At 53.1% G+C, this 24,276-nt stretch overlaps 1 protein-coding gene across 6 annotated transcripts; it reads right to left on the bottom strand.

Moving 5' to 3' along the window:
- Positions 1–160: 160 nt before the first annotated feature.
- On the bottom strand, positions 161–23,895 carry LOC310692095 (insulin receptor substrate 1-like). Of its 6 annotated transcripts, none has more exons than XM_083472620.1 (4): positions 23,381–23,895; positions 20,865–21,761; positions 12,828–14,504; positions 161–959 (listed from the first exon to the last, which is right to left on the bottom strand). In XM_083472620.1, the coding sequence occupies exons 2-4, from the start codon at positions 21,214–21,216 to the stop codon at positions 952–954; spliced, it is 2,037 nt and encodes a 678-aa protein (XP_083328746.1). In that variant the 5' UTR covers positions 21,217–21,761; positions 23,381–23,895; the 3' UTR covers positions 161–951. The 6 variants fall into 6 exon arrangements, with proteins under 6 accessions (XP_083328746.1, XP_083328745.1, XP_083328750.1 ...); XM_083472619.1 differs by having other exon boundaries at positions 23,298–23,895; XM_083472624.1 differs by having other exon boundaries at positions 23,486–23,757.
- Between the last annotated feature and the right edge of the window lie 381 nt (positions 23,896–24,276).

The raw sequence follows: 24,276 nt of genomic DNA on the forward strand, positions 1-24,276 counted from the left end.
CGGGGCTCCCAGAGGTCATCCAGTCCAACCCGCAGGAATCTGAACGAAAGCATGCACTGGGGGGAGAACCGCCCTCGTGTGGCCCCGCTGCAACCCACCCTGGCTCCAAAAGGGGCAAGACACCCCCATTTCCTCCCCAGAACTTCACCCCACACCTCGGTTTTCCAGTTCTGAAAATCTCTTTTATTTCCAAATACGAGAGAAGCAAATAATGCCGTCAGTTCCCAAGAGCAGAGAAGTGCGAGGCGTTACGAGACGGGCCCAGGGGAGTTTCGGGGAACCCCAAAATATTCCCTCTCTCTCTCTGCAAACTGCTGCAGCAATTTGGGGGGGGTCTTCACAGGAGGGCGGAGGCACTTGAGTAGGGTGGGGCGTTTGGCCACAAGCGACACGGAAGCGAGACACGGGTTCAAGGCGGCTCCCTCTGAAGCAAAAAAAGCAGTACCCTTTAGCATTTCTTTTTGCAAGGGGGACGACGACACGTGTGTATTTCCGAAGTTAAGCAAATAAGTTCTGGGGTGCACGCTCTTCCCATTCCTCCCGTAGCTTTGCGCTATAACTCCCAGGGAGTTGTAGCGCCGCGCCGCGGGAGGGCGCCAGGTTGGGAAACTCCACCTTGCAGAATCGAATTGGGCAATTCGTTTCCCAGACTTACAGAGGTGGCCAAACAAACACCCCCCCCCAAAAAAAAACCCCACACGCGCACCAACCGATAAACACAGACACATCTTTGGTGGCAAGAAAGTTAGGGCACAATTCCAGAGTTCTCCCATGGGGAAGGGGGGGGTAAACACCCCCCCAAAAAAGGCACTTTAAGTCCAATGAACTGCGGCCGAGGGGTGGAAAAATAGAGAAGCCAATATTGCTATAGTGCAAAAAAATCCCAACAATCGTGAAAAATGATGTCGGCGACAAGGGAGGCCGGTTTGCGTATCTTCCTTGCGGGCGGAATCAGGAATCTGAAATGAGAGAGGAGGAGAAAAAATAAATCTGTTTCAGGCAAGAGGTCAACCAAAGAAAGGAACCCAGAGATGGGGCGAAAAAGAGGTTTAAGGGGAATTATTCCTCCATAGAATCCTAGAGTTGGAATAGACCCCAAGGGCCATCGGGTCCAACCCCCTGCCAAGCAGGAAACACCATCAGAGCACTCCTGACATATGGTTGTCAAGCCTCTGCTTAAAGACCTCCAAAGTAGGAGACTCCACCACACTCCTTGGCAGCAAATTCCACTGTCAAACAGCTCTTACTGTCAGGAAGTTCTTCCTAATGTTTAGGTGGAATCTTCTTTCTTGTCGTTTGGATCCATTGCTCCGTGTCCGCTTCTCTGGAGCAGCAGAAAACAACCTTTCTCCCTCCTCTAGGTGACATCCTTTTATATATTTGAACATGGCTATCATATCACCCCTTAACCTCCTCTTCTCCAGGCTAAACATGCCCAGCTCCCTTAGCCGTTCCTCATAAGGCATCGTTTCCAGGCCTTTGACCATTTTGGTTGCCCTCCTCTGGACACGTTCCAGTTTGTCAGTGTCCTTCTTGAATTGTGGTGCCCAGAACTGGACACAGTACTCCAGGTGAGGTCTGACCAGAGCAGAATACAGTGGCACTATTACTTCCCTTGATCTAGATGCTATACTCCTATTGATGAGGCCCAGAATTGCATTGGCTTTTTTAGCTGCCGCCTCACACTGTTGGCTCATGTCAAGTTTGTGGTCAACCAAGACTCCTAGATCCTTTTCATATGTCAGGTCAGCTTTTCCTCCCGGTCAGCTTTTCCCCCCATACACTTTGCATGTGCTCAGAGGGGCCCTGGCCCTTCCTTCCCGTTGGCAGAGGGGGCCTTGGAAGAGACCCCAGCTCAAGAGTGCAAGGCGCTTCCCAGGAGCCAAAGGGCACTTAGAAATAAATAATAATAATAATAATAATAATAATAATTTATTATTTATACCCCCCCACCCATCTGGCTGGGGTATAAATACTGTCCTTAATTCTTAACCAGCCTTTCCAAACCCAGCCCCACAAGACCCCCCCACCAAATCTCCGTAAGAGAGAGCGTTGTCCCCATAACTACGTCTCTCTTTCAGCAAGAAGCCAAGTTTCTGGAGCAACGAATAAAAAAGGAAAATACTAAAAAAAAAGGGGGGGGGAGTTGTGTGTGCGTGCCAGGATGAGACCGCAGCAAAGCTCTCCCTGGTATGAAAATTATAGTCTGGGCCCGACGGATTGGGAACAAGGTCCCAGTGTCATTAAAAAAAGAAAATCAGAACGCCCTGGGCTGTGAGGGCCGGGTCTGCTCAAGAGAAAAGAGCCTCAGAACCTAGGAGTCTTCAGGATCGGGGCCCCCTGGGGCCTCAACTGGGAAACTCGCAAGCAGGATTTGAACTCCTGGCTACTGGTAGCCCTCTCCTCCTCCATGGATTGTGGCAGGGAGTTCCACAGTCTAAGAGGGAGTTTTGTTTTCTCTGCCCTGAATCTCCCCAAACCTAGCTTCACTGGATGCCCATGAATTCTCGTTTTGTGGGGAAGAGACGTTTCTCTGTCCGTTGCGTAATGTCATCAGCTTCTATCTTGTTGCACTGAACTCGCCTTTTCTCTCAAGGACAAAGCCCCGGGGCTGCACAGGGGAGGCCCTGTCACCATCGCAGGGGATGAAGTTTAAGGATGGAAACGGGGGGGGGGGCAGAGAGACAGCGAGGGGGGGCTGGAAGAAGAGATGGTGGGAAGGAAGGAATATGAAATAGGAGGGAGGGAGGGGAAGGAAGGAAGGAAGGAGGGAGGGAGGGAGGGAGGGAGGGAGGGAGGAAGGAAGGAAGGAAGGAAGGAAGGAAGGAAGGAAGGAAGGAAGGAAGGAAGGAATATGAAATAGGAGGGAGGGAGGGAGGGAGAAAGAAAGAGGAAGGGAGGAAGGAAGGAAGGGGTGAAAAGATGAAGGAAGGAAGGAGGAGGGAGGAAGGAAGGAAGGAAGATGAAGGAAGGAAGGAAAAGAAAGGAAGGAATATGAAATAGGGAGGGAGGGAGGGAGGGAGGGAGGGAGGGAGGGAGGGAGGAAGAAAGAAAGAAAGAAAGAAAGAAAGAAAGAAAGAAAGAAAGAGGAAGGATGATGAAGGAAGGAAAAGGAAGATAAAGGAAGATGAAGGAAGGAATGAAAAGGAAGATAAGGAAGGAAGGAAGGAAGGAAGGAAGGAAGGAAGGAAGGAAGGAAGGAAGGAAGGAAGATGAAATACAGTCATACCTCGAGTTATGAACGCTGCGGGTTGCGCATTTTTGGGTTGTGGACCGCGCTGAACCTGGAATTACCGGAATGGGTTACTTCCAGGTTTCGGCGCTCGCACATGCACAGAAACGCAAAATGATGTCATGCGCAGAAGCTCCTAATCGCATTACGCGCATGTGCAGACGTAGCACTTCAGGCTGCGGGTTGCGAATGTGCCTCCCGCACGGATCATGTTCGCAACCAGAGGTATGACTGTGGGAGGGAGGGAGGGAGGAAGAAGAGAGAGGAAGGGAGGAAGAAGGAAGAAAAAGGAGGATAAAGGAAGATAAAGGAAGGAAGGAAGGAATAAAGAAAAAGAGCAAAATAAAGAGGAAGGAAGGAAGGAAGGAAGGAAGGAAGGAAGGAGGATAATGAAAGGAAGAAAGGAAGAAAAAGGAAGGAAGGAAGGAAGGAAGCTTTTGTGGCACACCCCAAAAAAGGAACGAGTGGAAAATAGCTTAGAGGAAAAGAAGGGCAGCCCTGGATCAGTGGTGGCCTGCAGACTGGATGTGGCCCCCAGGCCTCTCCATGTGGCCCTCGGGACCCTCTCCAAGGCCACGCCCCTTGCAGGCCTTGCTCCGCCCCTTCCTCCAGTGATTTCCCCTGGGCCTTGAGCTTTGGCAGCGCGGCAGAGGATGGAGAGGGGTGGGTGCAGAAACTGTCCCCCTTGCCATGAAGACGAGAAGGAAAGAATGGAAGGAAGGGAGGAAAGAATTGGGGGGGGGGGAGAGAGGAGCAGTGAAGGAGGAACTTGCCCCCCCCCCGCTCTCCAGGGACGGCAAGGCGGCCTCAGCTGTCGGAGGAAGCAGATAAATATAGAGAGGAATTTTAACAGGGCAGGTGAGGATTTGGGGAGCTGGGGGAGGACGTCTTCTCTTCAAGCCCCCAAAACCGGGGGGGGGGGAAGCATGCAAATAGGTTTCTCCCTTTCCTAGAGTGCAGCCCCCACCCTTTCCCCAACCAGATGCTTTGGTTGGGGAAAGGGGGGGGGGCAGCCACCTACGAAACTCACACTTACCGCAATGGGCTCTCAAGACGCGCCCATTTCGCAGCTGGGGAAAACCGAGGCTAAAAAGCGGGGCTTGCTCCTTTGTGGGCCAGCAGAGATCCCGGGGTATAGAGCGCTCTGGAAATAATCTGGTGGGGGCAGGAGGGGACAGACAACGAACGATGGGAGATTTCGGGCAGCTAAAAGTACTTTTTCGCATGGACCACGGAACTCCCCCCCACAGGAGGGCTGTAAAAGAGGACTGGGCTATCGATAGCCGCCGGCCGCAATGGCTACACTCTGCCATTCACAATTTGAGGCAGCGATGCTTCTGAATACTTGTTCCTGGAAACCGCAGGAAGGGAGAGTGTCGGTCTTGTGTTCAAATCCTGCTTTCGGTGTTCACCTGATGGGCATCTGGTTGTGGCCGCTGTGAGAACAGGGTGCTGGTCTAGAGGGGACCCCTTTGGTCTGATCCTGCAGGCTGTTGAAGAAATCTAAGAACTGACACCTCTCTCTTAAAAGCAGGAAATAGTTTGTATTATGTCTCTGGAGAGGTGGGGGGGGGGAATATGGGGCTGGGTGATTAAAGCCTGACATGGCTCAGGGTCTCAATACCTTAAGGACCCCCTCTCCCCATATGTCGAACCCCGGACCCTGCACTCTTCTACATCCCCTCCCCACCAGAGGGTGGCAACAAGAGAACAGGGCCTTTTCGGTGGTGGCGCCTTCGTCACATATATTTAGACACCAGGCAAAAACATTTCTCTTCAGAAGAATGGCAGATGAAGATGATGGATTTTTCGGAGCTGGCCGACCTGACCAGAAGAGTCCGCCACCAGAAGGAGGACGAGTATCAGGAAGAGTGGATTAAATTTAAGGATTACTTAGTTAAATATGTTAAGTTAAACTAACTGAAAATAGCTTGCAGATACTGAATTGGCTTAGGATTTTATTTATGTTAAGTGAAGAATTAATATGTTTAATTTCATAATGTGAAGATCTAAGGGTGTTAATGTTTAAGTTAAATTTTATAAGAACTGTGATTTGGAAATCCGTTAAAAGGACACGCAATGAAATTCAACCAAGGGGAAGCGAGGAAGTCACTTAACAATAAGTGTAATTTTCAATAAGGCTATGATTTATGTTTGTTTGTCTTATGTGTTTGTTTGTAATGTTCTGAAAACCAATAAAAAAATTTTTTTCCTCCTCTTCAATGGCCTTTGGCCGTGAAATAATCTATGGCCTGTTGGAGCTGGGGGGAGGACTGTTATTATGATTATTTTATTACTTTATTATTAAGCTGCATTATGTGCACTATGTTTTATTATTATGCTGTTACGCTTTTTATTAGGGTGCTGTGCAAAATGTGTTCTTAATGTTGTACACCGACCTGGGATCTTTTAATAAAGGGCAGTATATAAATTGAATATATTATTATTATTATTATTATTATTATTATTATTATTAGGCTGCCAGGGCAACAGCCCAGTCCCCCATTATACCCACTCCATATTTCTCCAAGGCAACTGGTATTCTGTGGCGGCCCGCCTCTGAAGCAGGAAGTAATACAAAAGCAATTAATTTATAATTATTAATCAATCTGTTGTAGCAAGCAGCAGCCTTGGGTAGAGGCCCATGAGACTGGAGTAAGTCACCTTTAAAAGCCCCCAATGCAATTCTGGGCTGCCTCAATAGGAGTATAGCATCTAGATCAAGGGAAGTAATAATGCCACTGTATTCTGCTCTGGTCAGACCTCACCTGGAGCATTGTGTCCAGTTCTGGGCACCACAATTCAAGAAGGACACTCACAAACTGGACCGTGTCCAGAGGAGGGCAACCAAAATGGTCAAAGGCCTGGAAACGATGCCTTATGAGGAACGGCTAAGGGAGCTGGGCATGTTTAGCCTGGAGAAGAGGAGGTTAAGGGGTGATATGATAGCCATGTTCAAATATAGAAAAGGATGTCACATAGAGGAGGGAGAAAGGTTGTTTTCTGCTGCTCCAGAGAAGCGGACACGGAGCAATGGAGCCAAACTACAAGAAAGAAGATTCCACCTAAACATTCGGAAGAACTTCCTGACAGTAAGAGCTGTTTGACAGTGGAATTTGCTGCCAAGGAGTGTGGTGGAGTCTCCTACTTTGGAGGTCTTTAAGCAGAGGCTTGACAACCATATGTCAGGAGTGCTCTGGTGGTGTTTCCTGCTTGGCAGGGGGTTGGACTCGATGGCCCTTGTGGTCTCTTCCAACTCTATGATTCTATGACCAACACCCACATCATGTGTCGGGGAGTTCCACATGCTAAGCAGAGCACAAAGGCCTCAGAGAGGGAGGAAAACGCCTATTTTTGTGCTACTCCTGGTTTTCCCCACTCCAGTCTCTGAAGCCCAAATGCTTCTGCCGGTCATCCGAGGGGAGACCCCCACCCTAATTCTGGTCCAGGGATCTTGGCCCTGCCAAGGTGGCCTTAAACTTAAACCTTAAGCATTCACAGCTGTGAAAACACCTCTCCAAATTAGAGGCCTGAAATTAAGACGGGGAAGGAGGCCGGCCAAGATTTTTCAACCCACGGCCAGCTCCACTGTTTGCAATGCCAGAGGCAGCGGCGGTGCAGTGGTTAGAGCGCCAGACCAGAACCTGGGAGAGACCGGGGTTCAAATCGTGCCCCTCAGCCAGAAAGTTCACTGGGTGGCCCCTGCCCAACTAGACTGCCTCACAGGGTTGTTGTGGGGGTTAAATGAGGGGGGAGAGGACCGCGTACAAAGAGCCTGCAGGATCAGGCCTATGGCCCCTCTGGTCTCACAGTGGTCCGTGGGAAGCCTGCAATCAGGATTCGAACACAAGACCCCCCTCTCTTCTCCCTACAGCTTCCAGCACCTCCAAAAAATTGTCTTCTAAAGCCATCTGGGCTGCTGGCCGGGGCTGCTTGCTGTGGGAGGGAGTTCCGCAGGTTAACCGCGTGGTTCTTTTTTATCTGCCCGTTCAGGTTTTGTGAGATGCCCATGAGTTCGAGTGCCGCACGAGAGGGAGGAATACTTTCTTCCATCTTTAAGTTTACAAATTTCTGCACCTACTTGAGCTCCCTGGGGTGGGGAAAAGAGGGGATCTAATTTGCAATTGAATAAATGAATATGCAGAAATTGGGCAGGGTGCTGTGTGGCTCCCTAGCTCAGCCCAAATACAGAGCACACCTGCTTGGCCTGCAGAAGGCCCCATGCTTCATTTCCCGATAGCATTTCCAGGTACCCCCTGCCTGAAACCCTGGAGAGCCGCTGCAGCTGCCGGCCAGTGTCTGCAATATTGAACTAGGGGGAACCCAAGTGTCTGACTGGGCAAGGGCTGCAGTTCAGCAGCAGAGCGCTTGCTAGGCCTGCAGAAGGTTGCAGGATTCAGTCCTGCGCTGAGCCCACGCTGGCGAGCTGCCACCCCTGCTGCCAGCCTGTGTCTGCAATATTGAGCTACCCGTGGCTCTGTTGGCCTGCCTCGGGATAATGACGTCCCTCTCCTCCCCGCACGAGGGGAGCACAGGGACTGCAAACTGGGACACCTGGGTACGTTGCCAGGAGTAATTTCGGACCGCGTTGTGCCACCAGGTGAGCCTCGCGGCAGGTGCGCCGCCAGGTTGGCAGCTGATAAGGCAACGCAAACATGCCCCAGGCCTTGCAGGGAGGTTTGGAAATCACCGTGGTTAAGGAAGAAGCCAAAGCCGACGTTTTTCCTCGCTGGGCAGAGTAGGGGAGATGCTAACCTGTTTCCCAAAATTGCAGGAAAACGCTTAAAGGAGTTTAGAGGAAAGGCGAACAAATGGTGGCGTTGTAGAAGTTTGCAAAATTATGCCCGGCAGGGAGAAAAGGGATGGGGGGACGTTTTCTGCCCTCTCTCTTGTAAGATTCGAACTCGTGAGCAGCCCACACAGCTGAATGTTGGAAGATGAAGGGGGGGGGAGATATTTCAGTTGGAGACCATGAAGGATAATGGCTGAAGGCAGCCCTGTTTAGGGAAGCTTTTAATGCTAAATAGGTTATTGTATTTTAATATTCCATTGGAAGCCGCCCAGAGTGGCTGGAGAAACCCAGCCAGATGGGCGGGGTATAAATTATTATTATTATTATTATTATTATTATTATTATTATTATTATCAGTCTCTCATTGTTTAATCGGTAGATTTCTCTGGCATTTATTTTCAGGAATGGGGGGTACAGTAAAACCCCAAATGGGTGATGAAGACGGAATTTTACTCAATAAACATATTTTAAAAGTTTACAGAGCCCTGACATTTATAAATTTTAATAACTGACTGCCTGTTTTTAAGTTCTTATGTTCTTTGTGTACTGTGTTAGTTTGATGATGTTAGCCGCCCTGAGCCCGGCTGCAGCCGGGATAAAAATAAATTATTATTATTGATGAGATTTCAGAGTTGATTGTTAACGACATTTGCTCTTTATTACTGATTAAAACGTATGTCTGCAAAAAGAAAAAGAAAATGTTGGGAAGATGAAAGAAAGCATGTGGTTGACCTACGGAACTCATGTCCACTGGAAACAGTGACAGCCTGGGGGGCTTCCGAAGAGGATGAGACAAACCCAGGGAGGAGGAAGAGGAGAGGGCTCTCGATGGCTACTAGGCAAAGCTGTCAACGTTTCCCCTTTTTTAAGGGAAATTCCCTTATTCCGAATAGGATTCCTCGCAAGAAAAGGGGAAAGTTGACAGCTATGCTGCTAGCCGGAGTGGCTCCGCTCAGCCGGAAGCAGCGCTGCTTCTCTGAATACATACAATACTGTGAAACAACTTAGGAAGGCTGCGATTTTTTAAAAAATACATAGCTGTGCTGGAAGGTTTCAACCTACAATTCTAGGGGGCAGACTCTCCTTCGCTGGAGGTTTTAAGGAAGAGGCTGCATGGACCCCCATCGCCAGCGGTTCTGTAGCTGCGACTCCTGATCCGAAAGGGGGTTGGTCTGGGTGACCCTTCTTGGGGGGGGGGGTGTCCCCTCCCAGCAGTTCTACGCCCCCGATCTAGCCAAGGGGGGGGGGTGCCTCAGGGTTCTGTCCTCTCCCCCATGCTTTTCAACATCTATAGTGGTGCCCGCCCTGTGGAACTCCCTCCCACCAGATGTCAAAGAGAAAAATAACTACCAGGCTTTTAGAAGACACCTGAAGGCAGCCCTGTTTAGGGAAGCTTTTAATGTTTAATAGGTTATTGCATTTTAGTGTTTTGTTGGAAGCCGTCCAGAGTGGCTGGGGGGACCCAGCCAGATGGGCGGGGTATAAATAAATTACTACTACTATTATTATTATTATTATTAGGCTGAGTGTTCATCAGTATGCGGATGATACCCAGCTCTACCTCTCTTTCAAATCAGAACCAGTGAAGGCGGTGAAGGTCCTGTGTGAGTGTCTGGAGGCGGCTGGAGGATGGATGGCGGCTAATGGATTGAGGTTGAATCCTGGCAAGACAGAAGGACTGTTTTTGGGGGACAGGAGGCGGGCTGGTGTGGAGGATTCCCTGGTCCTGAATGGGGTAACTGTGCCCCTGAAGGACCAGGTGCGCAGCCTGGGAGTCATTTTGGACTCACCGCTGTCCATGGAGGCGCAGGTCAGTTCTGTATCCAGGGCAGGTGTCTACCAGCTCCATCTGGTACGCAGGATGAGACCCTCCCTGCCCGCGGACTGTCTGGCCAGAGTGGTGCATGCTCTGGTTATCTCCCGCTTGGACTACTGCCATGCGCTCTACGTGGGGCTCCCTTTGAAGGTGACCTGGAAACTACAACTAATCCAGAATGCGGCAGCCAGACTGGGGACTGGGAGTGGCCACCGAGACAATATAACACCGGTCTTGAAAGATCTACACTGGCTCCCAGGACGTTTCCGAGCACAATTCAAAGTGTTGATGCTGACCTTGAAAGCCCTAAACAGCCTCAAAGGCCCAGTATATCTGAAGGAGCGTTTCCACCCCCATCGTTCTGCCCGGACACTGAGGTCCAGCTCCGAGGGCCTTCTGGCGGTTCCCTCACTGCGAGAAGCCAAGATACAGGGAACCAGGCAGAGGGCCTTCTCGGTGGTGGCGCCTGCCCTGTGGAACGCCCCCCCCCCATGTCAAAGAGAAAAACAACTAACAAACTTTTAGAAGACATCTGAAAGCAGCCCTATTTAGGGAAACTTTTAATGTTTATTAATTATTGTATTTTAATATTCTGTTGAAAGCCGCCCAGAGTGGCTGGGAAAACCCAGCCAGATGGGTGGGGTATAAATAATAATAATAATAATAATAATAATAATAATAATAATAATAATAATAATGGGACCTCCAAGCCACAGTGTCAAAGGAGAAGCGCCCGCCCCCAGCTCTAGGGACACGGAGAGCTTCCAAGCAGCAGTGACCTTTCTCTCCCTAACCCAAAAAACCACTGCATGTTTCTCAATCTCGTCAGGCTAGGAATAGACTTTTAACAGCCCCTAGTAAATGCTTCCGCGAAAAGCCTGCCTGTTTACCCGGGAGGAGGAGCAGCCACGGAGAGGAGAGTCTCTCCCTGTCAGCAGGTTTCGTAGAATCTCTGAATTGTAAAGTTGGAAGGTGCACCCAGGGGCCATCTAGTCCAACCCGCCCCCCGCAAAGCAGAAATTGCGGCTGATGAATCTCATGACAGGTGGTCACCCAATCTCTGTTTAAATGCCTCACTCGCACCACGCCTTGAAAGCAGAATCACACAGCTTTAAGCAGACACGGCTTCCCCCTCTGAGAATCCTGGGAATTGTAGTTCGTTAAGGGTGCCAAGAGGAGACCCGTATTCTCATCCCTGAGGTTCCCAGCGAAGAGGAATTGCAGGTTTGCGAGGGGATTAAGGGGGTCTCCTCAAAACCCCCAGCCCCTTTCACAAAGCGCGACTCCCAGAATCCTTTGCGTCCAGGGGCGTTGATTGGTTTGTGTCTTCATTCCCAGTTTTATTACGTGTTTTGTGTTTTTACCTATGTGTTTTTATGCTGTGAACTGCCCCGAATGTAGGAAAATTGAACAAATAATGAAACGGAACGGCCAAACTTTAAACAGATTCAGCCGTCCTCGCCCCCCAACCCAAGAATCCTCTTTGTCACGCTGCAGAGAACGGCTGCAAGATGTACTGATAGATCGCCCCAAACCAGTTTGAAGTCCACATCGTGATATCGGTTTCATAGTTTTGGACCTTGCAATATATCACGAATCATGATGTGTGTCAGGGCTGCGCGCCATATATCCTCCAAAACTGGTTTCAAGTCAGTATAGCGATATCAGTTTCCTAATATTTGATCTGGAGATATATTGCAAATCATGATGTGTGTCTGCTTTGCAAAAACCACAAAGTGGGGGAAACTGTGAAGCCCCCAAATGTCTCTATGTAGCTCTGTCCTTATTTCAGACATTGTGTTACAGTGCTACCTTGGTTCTCAAACGCCTTGCTGGTTCCCAAACGCCAAAAACCCGGAAGTGTTCCAGTTTTCAAAAAAAAATTGGAATCCGAAAGTCCAATGCGGCTGCCGGATATTGTTTCCGGGGCGCCTGCACAAATCAGAAGCTTCGCCTTGGTTTTTGAACATTTCAGAAGTCAAACGGACTTCCAGGATGGATTGAGTTTGGCAGCACTTTTGTTTTCACTATTTATTTTGCGCTTTTTTTTTTAAAGGCTTTTTTGGTTAATTTGTCTTTGTGACTGTGTGGAACCCAGTTCAGCTACTGATCGATTGATTGCATGACTGCGGAACAATGACTATCATCAGCGCAGATAAAAAATTTTGTTTAATTTTTATCATCACAACACTGCCTTATTTATTTTATAGTACAGTAAATTGTTTATTGCTTTCATTTTATGGATCAGTGGTCTCGTTAGATAGTAAAATTCATGCTGTCTGAGGGGTTCTTTTTAAAAGTCTGGAACGGATCAATCCATTTTGCATTGCTTTCTATGGGAAAGAGCGCCTCAGTTTTGGAACGCTTTGGTTTTGGAATGGAGTTCCGGAACAGGTCAAGTTTGAGAACTAAGGTAGCGCTGTACAGTGGTACTACAGTGGTACCTCTGGATGCAAACTGGATCCGTTCCAGAGCCCCGTTCGCATCCTGAAGCGAACGTAACACGCGACTGCGCGACTCGCCACTTCCACACATGCGTGTGACATCATTTTGAGCGTCTGCGCATGCGTGAGCGGCGAAACCCGGAAGTAATGTATTCCGTTACTTCCGGGTCACTGCGGAGCGCAACCCGAAAATGCTCAACCTGAAGCGTATTCATCTTCATCCTGAGGTATGACTGTAAAGTGGTACCTCTGGTTTTGTACTTAATTCATTCCGGAGGTCCGTTCTTAACCTGAAACTGTTCTTAACCTGAAGCACCACTTTAGCTAATGGGGCCTCCCACTGCCGGAGCCCAATTTCTGTTCTCATCCTGAAGCAAAGTTCTTAACCTGAAGCACTATTTCTGGGTTAGCGGAGTCTGTAACCTGAAGCGTATGTAACCCGAGGTACCACTGAATACCAATATATCACGATGTTCAGATGGTGATACAGACATGTTGTTGAAAACCAGGTACCTGCCCCACCTTCCCGCCGACACCACTCACCTGCCCCCTCTGAGCTCGCCTTCTGCCCCCGAAGCTCCCCAGAGCGGTGGAAGTCGATGCTGGCATAGCTGTGGATCACGCCAGCCGGGGCGGGCACCGCTGGCAGCCGCAGGACAGGCACCGCCTCATTCGCCAGGTCCAAGTCGATGTAGTTCAGGCCCGGCTCGACTTGCGCCTCTCCGGCCGGGGGCGCCACCCCATTCCTCTCCGCCTCGGGGAACGTCTCTGAGCAGTGCCGCCTCCTCCCGTGCGAGCGGGCACGTACCAGTCGGGTCCCGGGTGCCATCTCGGCGTAGTTGTCAGATGCCGACGGGGCGAGTCCCTCTGGCGCAGCCCCGGCCGACATGTTGATGTAGTCTGCAGCCGCCCAGGACCCGAACTCGATGCTGATGTACTCGCCAGCGCTGTGGGGCGGCACTGCCGCTTCCCGGCAGGCGAAGAGGGTCCGCGGGTGTCCGCCCGCCTCCTCCAGGCTGTCGGAGCTTGTGGACGAGGACCCGGAGAGGTGGCGGGGGTCGAAAGGGTGCAGTGCGGCCTCCGGGACGTGCTTGAAGGAGCGGGGCAGGGAGAAGAAGGGGGCGCCGCCAGGCAGGGGGCTGCGCTCCGGCGGGGTGCTGGAAGCCGAGTGACTGGCGGACGACATATCCATGTAGTCACCGCCGCCAGGGGATTTCGCCCACCGGGCCGCGCCGTCCGGGGAGCTGCCACCGCTGGGGGACATCAGCATGTAGCCTCCTCGCTCGCGGGACGGTGAGGCGCTGCCCGGCGCCATGGGCACATAACCACGGTCCTCCGTGGGCACGCCAGGCAACATGGCCATGTAGCCAGGGTCGGAGCCGCGGAGGTTGAGGCCTTCCGGGTAGCTGGCAGAGACAGCGGGCGGCTTCCTCCGTGGCAGACCCTCCTTCTGCAGCGCCACCGGGGGCAGAGAGGACCGCTTGTTGGCCTCCGCCGCCGCCGCCCAACGTGCCAACGAGGCACTGTCTGGCGATGCCCTCTTGCCCATGGTGACGTAGTCTAGTTCGCCTCCCACCAGCAGGTAGGCCAGGGGGTCGGGCGTCCTGGCAGGACGGCACTCGCCCGGGCTAGAGCCGCCTTCGTCCGACGAGACGGCGCTGTAGTCACTCAGGGAACTCGGCTTCCGCGGCCCGGGCACCTTCTGCGCCCCAGGCACATGGGGAAGGCAAGGGGTGCTCTCTGGACGCGGGCGCCAGAGGAAGGTGCCCTGGCCGGCCGGAGGGTTTCCCGGGTGCTGCCGCTGGGGCGGCACCGAGATGGGCGTGGAGGCCAGGGGCTGGCTCTTGGCACGGACCCGGAAGTCGTCGCTCAGCGCCTTCATGGCCTCCAGGATGGTCTCGTGCATGTTCTGCGCCACCACCAAGTCTTCCACCTGCATCCACAACTCGCCGGGCCCCGTGGCGGCCGAGCGCCCGACCTCCATGAAGAAGTAATTCTCCGAGTGGCCGCAGCGGCGGACGCTGAGCAGCTGCAGGACCACGGCGGCCACGTCCGAGTTCAGCCGGACAAAGTCGATGGTCTTCTCTGTCAGGCAGAGGAGGTAGACGCCGGCCAAGTTGCGCGTGTGGCCCAGGCCCCGGGGGCGCAGGCTGACCTGCCAGACCTCCTTGAAGGGCGGGCGGGGGGAGGAGGCCGAATCGCGGCCGAGGGGGGCATTTCCTGCGAGGGGGGGAACGAGAGAGGAAAAGGCGAGTGAGAAGGAGGCCGTTCAGTCAGCTGCAATTCCTGCCGTGCAGGGGGTTGGGCTGGATGACCTTTGGGGGGTCCCCCTCCCAGCTCTTCTGTGATTCTGCAAATACATAATTGTACAGGGGGAAAGTACCTCTGAAGCTCTTTTGGACAACCCCCTGCAAGGCAGTAATCTCAAGTAAAGCATACATGATGGTGCAGAGAAGTTCCTTTCTCCTAACTCAGAAGGCACACCAACCAAGCTGAGTGTTGGAGGTTCAGGACAACCATGGGATTGTAGAGTTGGAACGGGGTCTAAGGGTCATCTAGTCCAACCCGCTGCAACGCAGGGATTTTTCACCCAAGGTGGGGAATCAAACCCACAACCCTGAAATGCAGGGTCTCGAATCCCAGCTCATAGTAGCGGGAGACAGTCCAGGTCCAGGCCAGGTGGAAATGAGCAGAGGCACTGCAGTCGAATCCCGGGCGGACGGCCATCCCACCTCCGCTTAGAAACCAACGAATCATAGACTTGCAAGTTGGAAGGGGTCCCTGAGGGTCATCTAGCTGAACCCCCTCCAGCAAGGCAGGAATCCTGTCTGCAGCCGTCCCTGGGTGGCCGCAAACTACCGACCTTCTGGTTAGAAGCAAGATGCACTGACCCTGGGCAGAGAAAAGGAAGCGCACAGTTGGACTGCGGAACTCCCTGCCACAGGAAGCAGGCGTGACCACTAACCTAGAGGACGGGACAAATTAACAGAGGAGGAGAGAGCTACTGAAGGTGACTAAGCCACAAGGGCTATGCCCTGTCTTCCACAATCGGGGGCAGCGGCGCTTCCGAGGACCAGCTGCTGGATGCCGCAGGAGGGGAGAGTTGCACTCGGACCCCGCAGGATCTGGCCATGTGGCAAGGAGTGCTTTGGTTATTCAGTGGGCTGGAGGGGGGGGAGGAGGACAATGGTTGGGGGGCACAGAAGGTGAAGGCAGTGGGCGGATGGAAAGAGAATCGGGTAAACAGACCCAAAAACAGCCGGGCGCCCTGGCAACAACCGCCGTGCGCGCGTCACCTGGAAAGGAAGGAGAGGGACCGGTTGCCGGGGAGATTGTGGCAGGATAATTCAAAGCCCCCCCCCCCGCCAACCTGAGGTTAACTCCGGGGTTCGGGAAAGAGCAAATGTTTAAGCTAAACAGTTCGGGGGGAAAGTCGAGGGGGGGAGAGGACAGAAGATGCTCAGAGAGAAAGGTGTTGCAGGTCCAGCTGCGAATCACAGACCCCCCCTGTTCCCAAAGTGGGGGGGGGGACGGGGACAACAGGATTTAATAGGGGGATTGTGCCAAGAGGTAAGGGGGCGGCAAAGGGGCGTTGGAGGTGTAAAATCCAAGGAGTGCAGAGTCGGAAGAGGCACCCAAAGCACATCTAGACCAACCCCCCCTCTTGGAAAGCATGAGTCGCAGCAGACGTTGCAAATTGCACCAGCAGACATTGCAAATTGCGCCAGACGTCGATTAATGGATTTGAATAATGGCAGAATTGGATAAAATGACAGGAAGAATTCGAAACCGTCAAGACCAGAGATTGACAGAAGATTGGAAGAAATATACGAACTACTTGAAGGGCGACTGTAGTCAACAAATCACGCTAGTAGGACTACAAGGAGTTTTGTACGGAGAAATATATACGAAACAATATATATATATGAAATATATATGAAAGTAGAGAAAGAGCAGAGATATTAGTTATGAGATTTGAATGTAAGAAATGTATATGAAGCGAATAGATGGGAAAATTTTCAGATGCAATTGATGGAAGTAAAAAAAAAAAACACCGTAAAAGATGTAAAAGTATGTTTAATTGCTGCTGAAAATGATATGTTAAAAAAACTAATATTTTTTTTAAAAAAATGACCACCAGGCTTCGGAAAGCCGGCTGCAGCTGGGTCGCGCTCCCGCCTTTCGCCCGGCCGATTAAATCACGCTGGGTTTTTAATAAATGCGCAGTTACCCATTGCCACTTTGGAGTTTTATCATTCGCTTCCTTCGCAGGCCAAGTGGAAAAGCACCGCTCAGGATAATGGGTTTTCTGCAAGGGGCACTGAGAATGGGGTTGTGGGACCAAGGTGTGTGCGTGAGGGGGTAACTCCTCGCCCCCCCCACCCCCCCAAAAAAGAAAGAAACTGCTGGTCTGGACCCAGAACTCCCTGTGTGCCAGGAGAACCCAGGAGTCCTGGGACCTGCCTCTGACTCTCTCTCCCAGGAAAATCAGCCTCCCCCCCCCAAGGAATAGTATAGGGGGGGGGAGAGGAGAGAGAGAACATTATGTACCAGGCGGCGCATACCAGCTGCGCACACAAACATACATCTCCGACACCGCAAGCTGCAAAATTGGAAAAGGGGAAAGAGGTTTTGCAAGGAAGCAGCTTGAACCCAGAATAATTATTGCAAGGGGAGAAGGTTTTGGGTTTGGGAGACACCCCTGCGCGCCCCGTCAGGAGCAAAGTTCAGGGCAGGCTCACACCCGCAGAGGCCAGCGCTTGGCACGGGACCCTCCTGACCCCGTTCCAAGGTTTGCCCGCAGCCAGTTCCCTCCTCCCTGGCAGGCCGGCTCCTCACGCCACGCCTGCAAGCGCTTCTGGGCCAGGGTACGGCTGGCTGGGCGGCAGAGATCTAGCCCAAAGGTCCCAGGGAAGCCTTTGCTCCCAAAGCAGCCTCAAGCCGGGGGGAGGAGAGGGACACCATTATCCTGAGATAGGTCAAGAGAGCCACGGGGAGCTCAATGTTGCATGCACTGCCTGGCAGCTGCGCTTGCACCTCGCCAGCGTGGGTGTACTGCAGGACTGAACCCTGCAACCTTCCGCAGGTCTAGCAAGCGCTCTGCTACTGAACTGCAGCCCTTGCCCAGCCAGACACTCGGGTTGCCCCAGCGCAATATTGCAGACACTGGCCGGCAGCAGCTGTCCAGGGTTCTATCCTTCATCGTTCTGGATTAAATAAATTAATAAATAATAATAATATAATGAGGACATAGGAAGCGGGTGCCAAGACAGAATCTAGGTCCATCTAGCTGGATATTGTCTACACTGGCCGACAGCCTCCCTGGCCCAGGCCAATGAACGGCGCCTGCAGAGCAACAAGACCCTGGGAGCAAGGAGGAAATAAATAGCTTGGTTAATTAGCAGGGGGTAAACAAAAAAAGGTTATGCAGAGGCCCAGGAATCACGCAAGGGGAGCAAAGAGCAATGGTTAGAGCAGCCTTCCCCTAACCTGGGACCCTCCTGCAGGCTGGGGCTGATGGGAGTTGTCGTCCAAAAAATCTAGAGGGCAGGCTGGATAAGACCACAACAAAACGGGGGGTGACGGCATTACAGGGTGAGTAGGGGTCCCCCAAGGGCCATCTAGTCGAACCCCGTGGCCTGCAGAGGATGTGTTTGTGCTTGCCCATCTGTGAAATGGGCTCAAAGGACCTCTGAGGACCATCAGGGTCTCTGCCCTGATCTTGGGCTAGGAGACACGTTGAATCACAGTACTGTGCAGGTGAGAGGGACCCCCAGGGGTCATCCAGCCCACCCCACTGCAATGCACCCCGTGTCTCTAGCCCTGTCACCTGCTCCCACCTGCAAGCGAGAAAAATAGACCCCCCAGGCAAGAGATGTGTGTCTTTCCCAGCCCTCCTGGGATCAAACTGGGAACCTTGTGCGTGCAAATAAATTGATTTATCACATTTATATCCCGTACATACCTGCCCTCCTCATTTCAGCCTCGCAACCACCCCCCCTGTGTGGTAGGCTAGCCTAAGAGCGAGTGACTGCCCCCCCGGGCCACACCCTGGTTTCTCCCAGGTCCTAGGTCCAGCGCTCTAACCACTACGCCACACTGTCTCTCCGAAACAGCTAGAGGGCACCCAGGTTGAGGAAAGCTGGCCTGGGCATCTGAATTAAGGTGCAGAAGGTCACGTGCCGCACAGAAGCTCCGTCACCACTGTTTTTGTGGAACAAAACTGCCCCTCCAGGAACCCCTGGGGGAAATCACAAAACCATAGATTTGGAAGGGGTCCCCAAAGGTCCTCTAGTCCAACCCGCTGCGTCGGCGGAATCGCCAGTTTAAAGGGTCGGAAAGCAAAGACACGCCTCTGCTGGTGGCCCTGGAAAAGCCCCCCTTGGGTCGCAAACGTGGGCTTGCAGGAGGAAACAGACTGCAGGTAGCTTCGCGGAGTAGAGCCTCCACAGCTCAGCAGGGTATAGCCTCTGCCACTCGTGCAGAAGGCTCCCAGTTCAACCCCTGGCAGTTATCACCAGGTATGGGTCTACCCAAAACCAGAGAGAGCTGCTGCCCGCCTATGTAGGCAGTACTGCGGTAAATGCACCAACGGGCCTGGAGGGGGAAGGTTTGCGGCTCGGTGGCAGGACACTGCGTGGCATGCAGAAGGCTCAATCTCCAGGGAGGGCAGGGGAAAGACTGCCAGTCAGTACCAGGCAGTATTGAGCTAGGTGGGCTGATGGCTGACTGACTGCCGGTCAGTACCAGGCAGTATTGAGCTAGGTGGGCCGATGGCTGACTGACTGCCGGTCAGTACCAGGCAGTATTGAGCTAGGTGGGCCAATGGCTGACTGACTGCCAGTCAGTACCAGGGAGTATTGAGCTAGGTGGGCCGATGGCTGACTGACTGCCAGTCAGTACCAGGCAGTATTGAGCTAGGTGGGCCGATGGCTGACTGACTGCCGGTCAGTACCAGGCAGTATTGAGCTAGGTGAGCCGATGGCTGACTGACTGCCGGTCAGTATCCGGCAGTCTTGAGCTAGGTGAGCCGATGGCTGGCTGACTGCCGGTCAGTATCAGGCAGTCTTGAGCTAGGTGAGCCGATGGCTGACTGACTGCCGGTCAGTACCAGGCAGTATTGAGCTAGGTGGGCCGATGGCTGACTGACTGCCGGTCAGTACCAGGCAGTATTGAGCTAGGTGGGCCGATGGCTGACTGACTGCCGGTCAGGACCAGGCAGTATTGAGCTAGGTGGGCCGATGGCTGACTGACTGCCGGTCAGTACCAGGCAGTATTGAGCTAGGTGAGCCGATGGCTGACTGACTGCCGGTCAGGACCAGGCAGTATTGAGCTAGGTGAGCCGATGGCTGACTGACTGCCGGTCAGTACCAGGCAGTATTGAGCTAGGTGGGCCGATGGCTGACTGACTGCCGGTCAGGACCAGGCAGTATTGAGCTAGGTGGGCCGATGGCTGACTGACTGCCGGTCAGTACCAGGCAGTATTGAGCTAGGTGGGCCGATGGCTGACTGACTGCCGGTCAGTACCAGGCAGTATTGAGCTAGGTGAGCTGATGGCTGACTGACTGCCGGTCAGGACCAGGCAGTATTGAGCTAGGTGGGCCGATGGCTGACTGACTGCCGGTCAGGACCAGGCAGTATTGAGCTAGGTGGGCCGATGGCTGACTGACTGCCGGTCAGTACCAGGCAGTATTGAGCTAGGTGGGCCGATGGCTGACTGACTGCCGGTCAGTACCAGGCAGTATTGAGCTAGGTGAGCCGATGGCTGACTGACTGCCGGTCAGTACCAGGCAGTATTGAGCTAGGTGGGCCGATGGCTGACTGACTGCCGGTCAGTACCAGGCAGTATTGAGCTAGGTGAGCTGATGGCTGACTGACTGCCGGTCAGTACCAGGCAGTATTGAGCTAGGTGGGCCGATGGCTGGCGCCGTATAAAGCTTCCTATTGCATCGCTCGCGTAAGCAAGCCACGCTTCTGGTGGGGCATTGAGGTCCCAGGGCCAATTCCTGGAGAGCCACTGCTGCCAGCCTGTGTGGGCCATGGCCTGATCTGAACAGCAGCAGCACTTTAGGAATAAATAGTAAAAAATTAAGAACATCCCCCCTCCCCAAGACGTGTTTGGCTTAAAAGGCTGAAGATACTCCAAGAAAATAAGGAGAGCCCACCCAGTTGGGGATCCTGTTTGCACAGTGGCCAAATCCCCCTTATAATTAAGAATTGAGATAGACTGCTCCTGGGCCTGGAGGCTCACAGCAGCATCAGAACAACCCTGCTGGATCAGGTCGGGGGGGGGCATCTAATCCAGCATCCTGTCCCCACAGTGGCTGAAAAATTGCCTGTGAGAACCCAGCAAGGAGGATCTGAGCACGAGAGGAACTCAAGAGTAGCCACTGACCGTTCAAATCCTGCAGCAGGGAGTTCCAGGGTTTAACTCCGCGGGTCACATGCAGGAATTCCCCCCGGCGCAGGCCAGGCTGAGTGGCATGGGTCAGGGGCACAGAAACTCCTCGCCATGCCATGCCACCACGATGCTCTCATGCCACCACCCCCCGCCAACGTGGACCCCCCCATCCCACTCACCCTTGGAGTGAAGCTCCACCAGTGCTGTGTACCACGCCTGCTGCTGTTCCGCGTCCTCAGCTGCCACCCCGAAGGTGCCGTCGCGCCCGTAGAGCACGATGAGGTGCCTGTGCCGGGCGTCCGCCCTCTTGTTGACGTTGAGGGCGCTAGCCAGCAGGTAAGTCCTCTTGGGGCGCGTGCACAGCCCCCCCGCCCGGAACTTCTTCTCGTTCTCGTAGTACTCCAGGCGAGGGGGGCCTCGCTCGCTGCCGCGCCGCAGGACGAAGAAGCGCCGGCGGTGGGACTTCTGCTTGCGCAGGTAGCCGCACAGGTGGACGTCCGAGAAGGCGGAGTCGGCAGCGGAGGGGTCCATGGCCGCGGGGACTCTAGAAGCCCTTTGCCCAGCGCATGCCAAGGCCCAGGAGGGGGAAATGAACAGGGCAGACTCTCGCTAAAGCGACAGATGGCACAGGAACATCCAGTGTGATGCCCTGAGTACCAGATTTCGGGCACGTTATGCACACAGAGAAACAGAGGCCAGTTTTGGTGCCAGGGACAAGGCAAGCCACATCCAGAGGACCCCAGGGCACAAAGGGGGCGCCGAACAAAGAGTGGCTGGCCGATTCGGGAAGGAATGAGGAGGGGGAGCCCGGCTACGTCCCTGTGTAAGCAACAAGAGACCACCTTTCAGGGGTGTCGCGCGGCGGGAAGAGCGAAAGGTCCTTCCGAAGCTGTCCGGAGAGGTTCAGAGGCTCACATCCCAGGAGCAGCCGTCATCCCTTGCAAATCGGAAAGAGCCTCAGCGAATCGCTTCCAGGACCCATCCGCCCACCAGGTTGGCACAGAATCGCTTCCCGTCTCTCAGGCTCAGGTGTCACCAACTCTCTCCAGGTGTGAGATTTAGTTCGTTTCTTCCTTCTAGAGGGAAAACATACACACACACACACACAAGAACGGACATGAGTGTGTCAGCCAAGTTCTTCCAAGTTGCAAAGTTACAAAAAAGAAGAAGGGGGAAGCTACGGCCAGACGCCAAAATTGTGTTTGTAACCTGGAGTTTTCGCAATGATCTTCTCCCCCCATGCCAAAAAAACCCCTTGTTTGCCTTGGAAGGAGAGTTCTTTTCCAGCAGACAAAGTCTCCTTTTTTTTTTTGCAAAAGCTACCGCTTGCAGTTTGATTCTAATAAAAATCACATGCGAAGAGAGCAGGAAGGGGAAAATAAATCATCGCAGTTTTTTCCATGGCAAGTGTGGCGCTCTCTGGACTTAGCAGCTGCTAAATAAAATAAAATAAATGTTTGCGCTCCACCTCCCACCCCTAAAAGAAAGGGAGGGGGATGGATTCATTGCAAAAAAAGTCTTTCAGGTGCCATTATTATTATTATTATTATTATTATTAATGGGATGGTAATAAGGAAGGAATGGAATCAGGTCATGAGCTCCTTTGACTGGCCAGAAGGAATGTTTATGGGTCTCTCATTAACCTGGGCTTGCCGTGGGGGGAGAACATTTTAATGTGCTTTCTAGGCACCCCCCCCCAGCCCAGCAGAGAACATCTAGAGGGGTTTTTGCATCATCTCAACACTGCAGACCGAAAGGGAACTTTAACAGGGAACATCTGCTCCAAAAGGGAAAAAAATGTCAACCGCAATCGTTGGCAAAATTTGGGATTGTGTGGCAAACTCCAGAGTTTAGTGCAAGTTCGCAAATTTCTCTAACGCAAATTTGTTTTCTCTAACGCAGAAAAATATTTTCTTCCATAAAAAATAGGTGTTGGAACCACCATGCAGAGGCGGCTCTGAGCCCTAAGCAAGGAAAACGGGAGCGACTGATCACAGGGCTGAGAGACCCCAGAGAAGCAAACACGTACGGCGACTCCCGACGTACCCAAGTGCCACATATACACGTGAACAGAAAATAAAAGTCGCCTTTAAACCTGCAAGATGAGGCTTCCCGAGGAACGCATTCCGAAACGACAAAACTGGGTGAAAGGCGGGCGCGGGGGGTTAGAATTGGCCAGTTTGACACACATGCGCGGAGAGGGGCGACTGTTTTTTATTTTTGCCAAGTGTTTTGCAAGAGCTGGGGGGGGGGGGAATAGGGAAAGCTGGCTTTTCAAGCGCAGAAAACGCAGCTGGCTTTTCAATAAATAAACAAGTCAAGCCTCCGATTCGCTCCCAAACCTTTTTCCAGAAGAGAGAGAGGAGGGGCGCGCGCGCGCGCTCCAATGGTCACCCAAGATCTGCAAGAAGAACCAGCAGCAGAGGAAGAGAAAAAATGTAGGGCGGCCAAAAAAAGCAGCAACTTGCGAGTCGCTTCTGCAGCCGCCTCTAGCCAAGCAGGAAAAACAAATTTTATAAAAAGGGCTGGGGAGGAGTGCGGGGTTTAGCAAACCAGGGATTCCCCCCCCTCTCTCTCCACCCGCAAACACACAGGCGCGCCCCCAAACGCACCTTCCTCTCCTTTTAAATCGCAATTAAACCTCCTTCCCGCAAGGCGCAGGTGCCATTCACCTGGCCGCGGCTTGCAATCCTGCTCTCCCTTCCGCCTCTTGCCTCCGCGCACCGAAGGGCTGCAGCTGGGGGGTTGCAAGGGCTTTTTTTGTGGGGGGCGCTCCCCTCTTGCAAGCTGCAAGGATGACCCTGCGCCTCTTCTCCGCACACCGACCACGTGCCTCTCCTTTCTCTTCCTTCTTGCAGCAGAGAAACCAAGACCTCTTCCTCCTCCTCCTCCTCGACGCGTCGGGGGTCTTTAACTCCGCTCCCGGGTGCGCGGAGGCTGCCAGGGATTTGGAGAGGCTGGGCGCGCCCGTTACGCAGCGCGGCGCGGGCCCAGCAAGGCTCCTCCGGCGCCCCCCCCCCCACTTTGGGCTCCCTCCCAGGCTGGTTTATCCTCATGCAAACTGCAAACAGACCCACATTGCCCTGCATTTATACCCAGCGCTGGCTGCAGGCGGCGGCGAGGCGGTCCTAGCGCCCGCGGGGTCTCCGGAGCTGCGCGCGGCTCGCGAAGCAGAGATGCGCGCAGTTTGGCAAAAGGCGTCGACTCCCCAAGGGCCCGGCAGGGGCGGGGAAAATATATATAGTATTAACCTGGGGCCTGATCCAGCTCTGAAATAAAACGGGATTGGCGCGAGGGAGCCTTGCTGGATCGGGCCCGGGATGGGTCCGATCCTGCAGCCTTGTAGATCACGTCTCCTTCACTGGAGGCTGAAAGTACCGGGGGTTCTTTAGCAGCTTTTCCTACACTGCAGCGGGTTGGGCTGGATGACCCCTGGAGAGCCCTCGCAACACAATTCTATAAACTTTCTTGGGAGTAGGACTGCTCAACTCAGCGCTGCTTTCTAAATCTCCATGCGCCCCTCACCTTTCCCCCCTCTTTCCAACACCCCCTCCATTTTCTAGTTATTTATATCTTTTTTTCAACTCTCTG

The sequence above is a fragment of the Podarcis liolepis genome (assembly GCF_965112155.1).
Source record: "Podarcis liolepis genome assembly, chromosome: 13".
Taxonomy (NCBI): domain Eukaryota; kingdom Metazoa; phylum Chordata; class Lepidosauria; order Squamata; family Lacertidae; genus Podarcis; species Podarcis liolepis.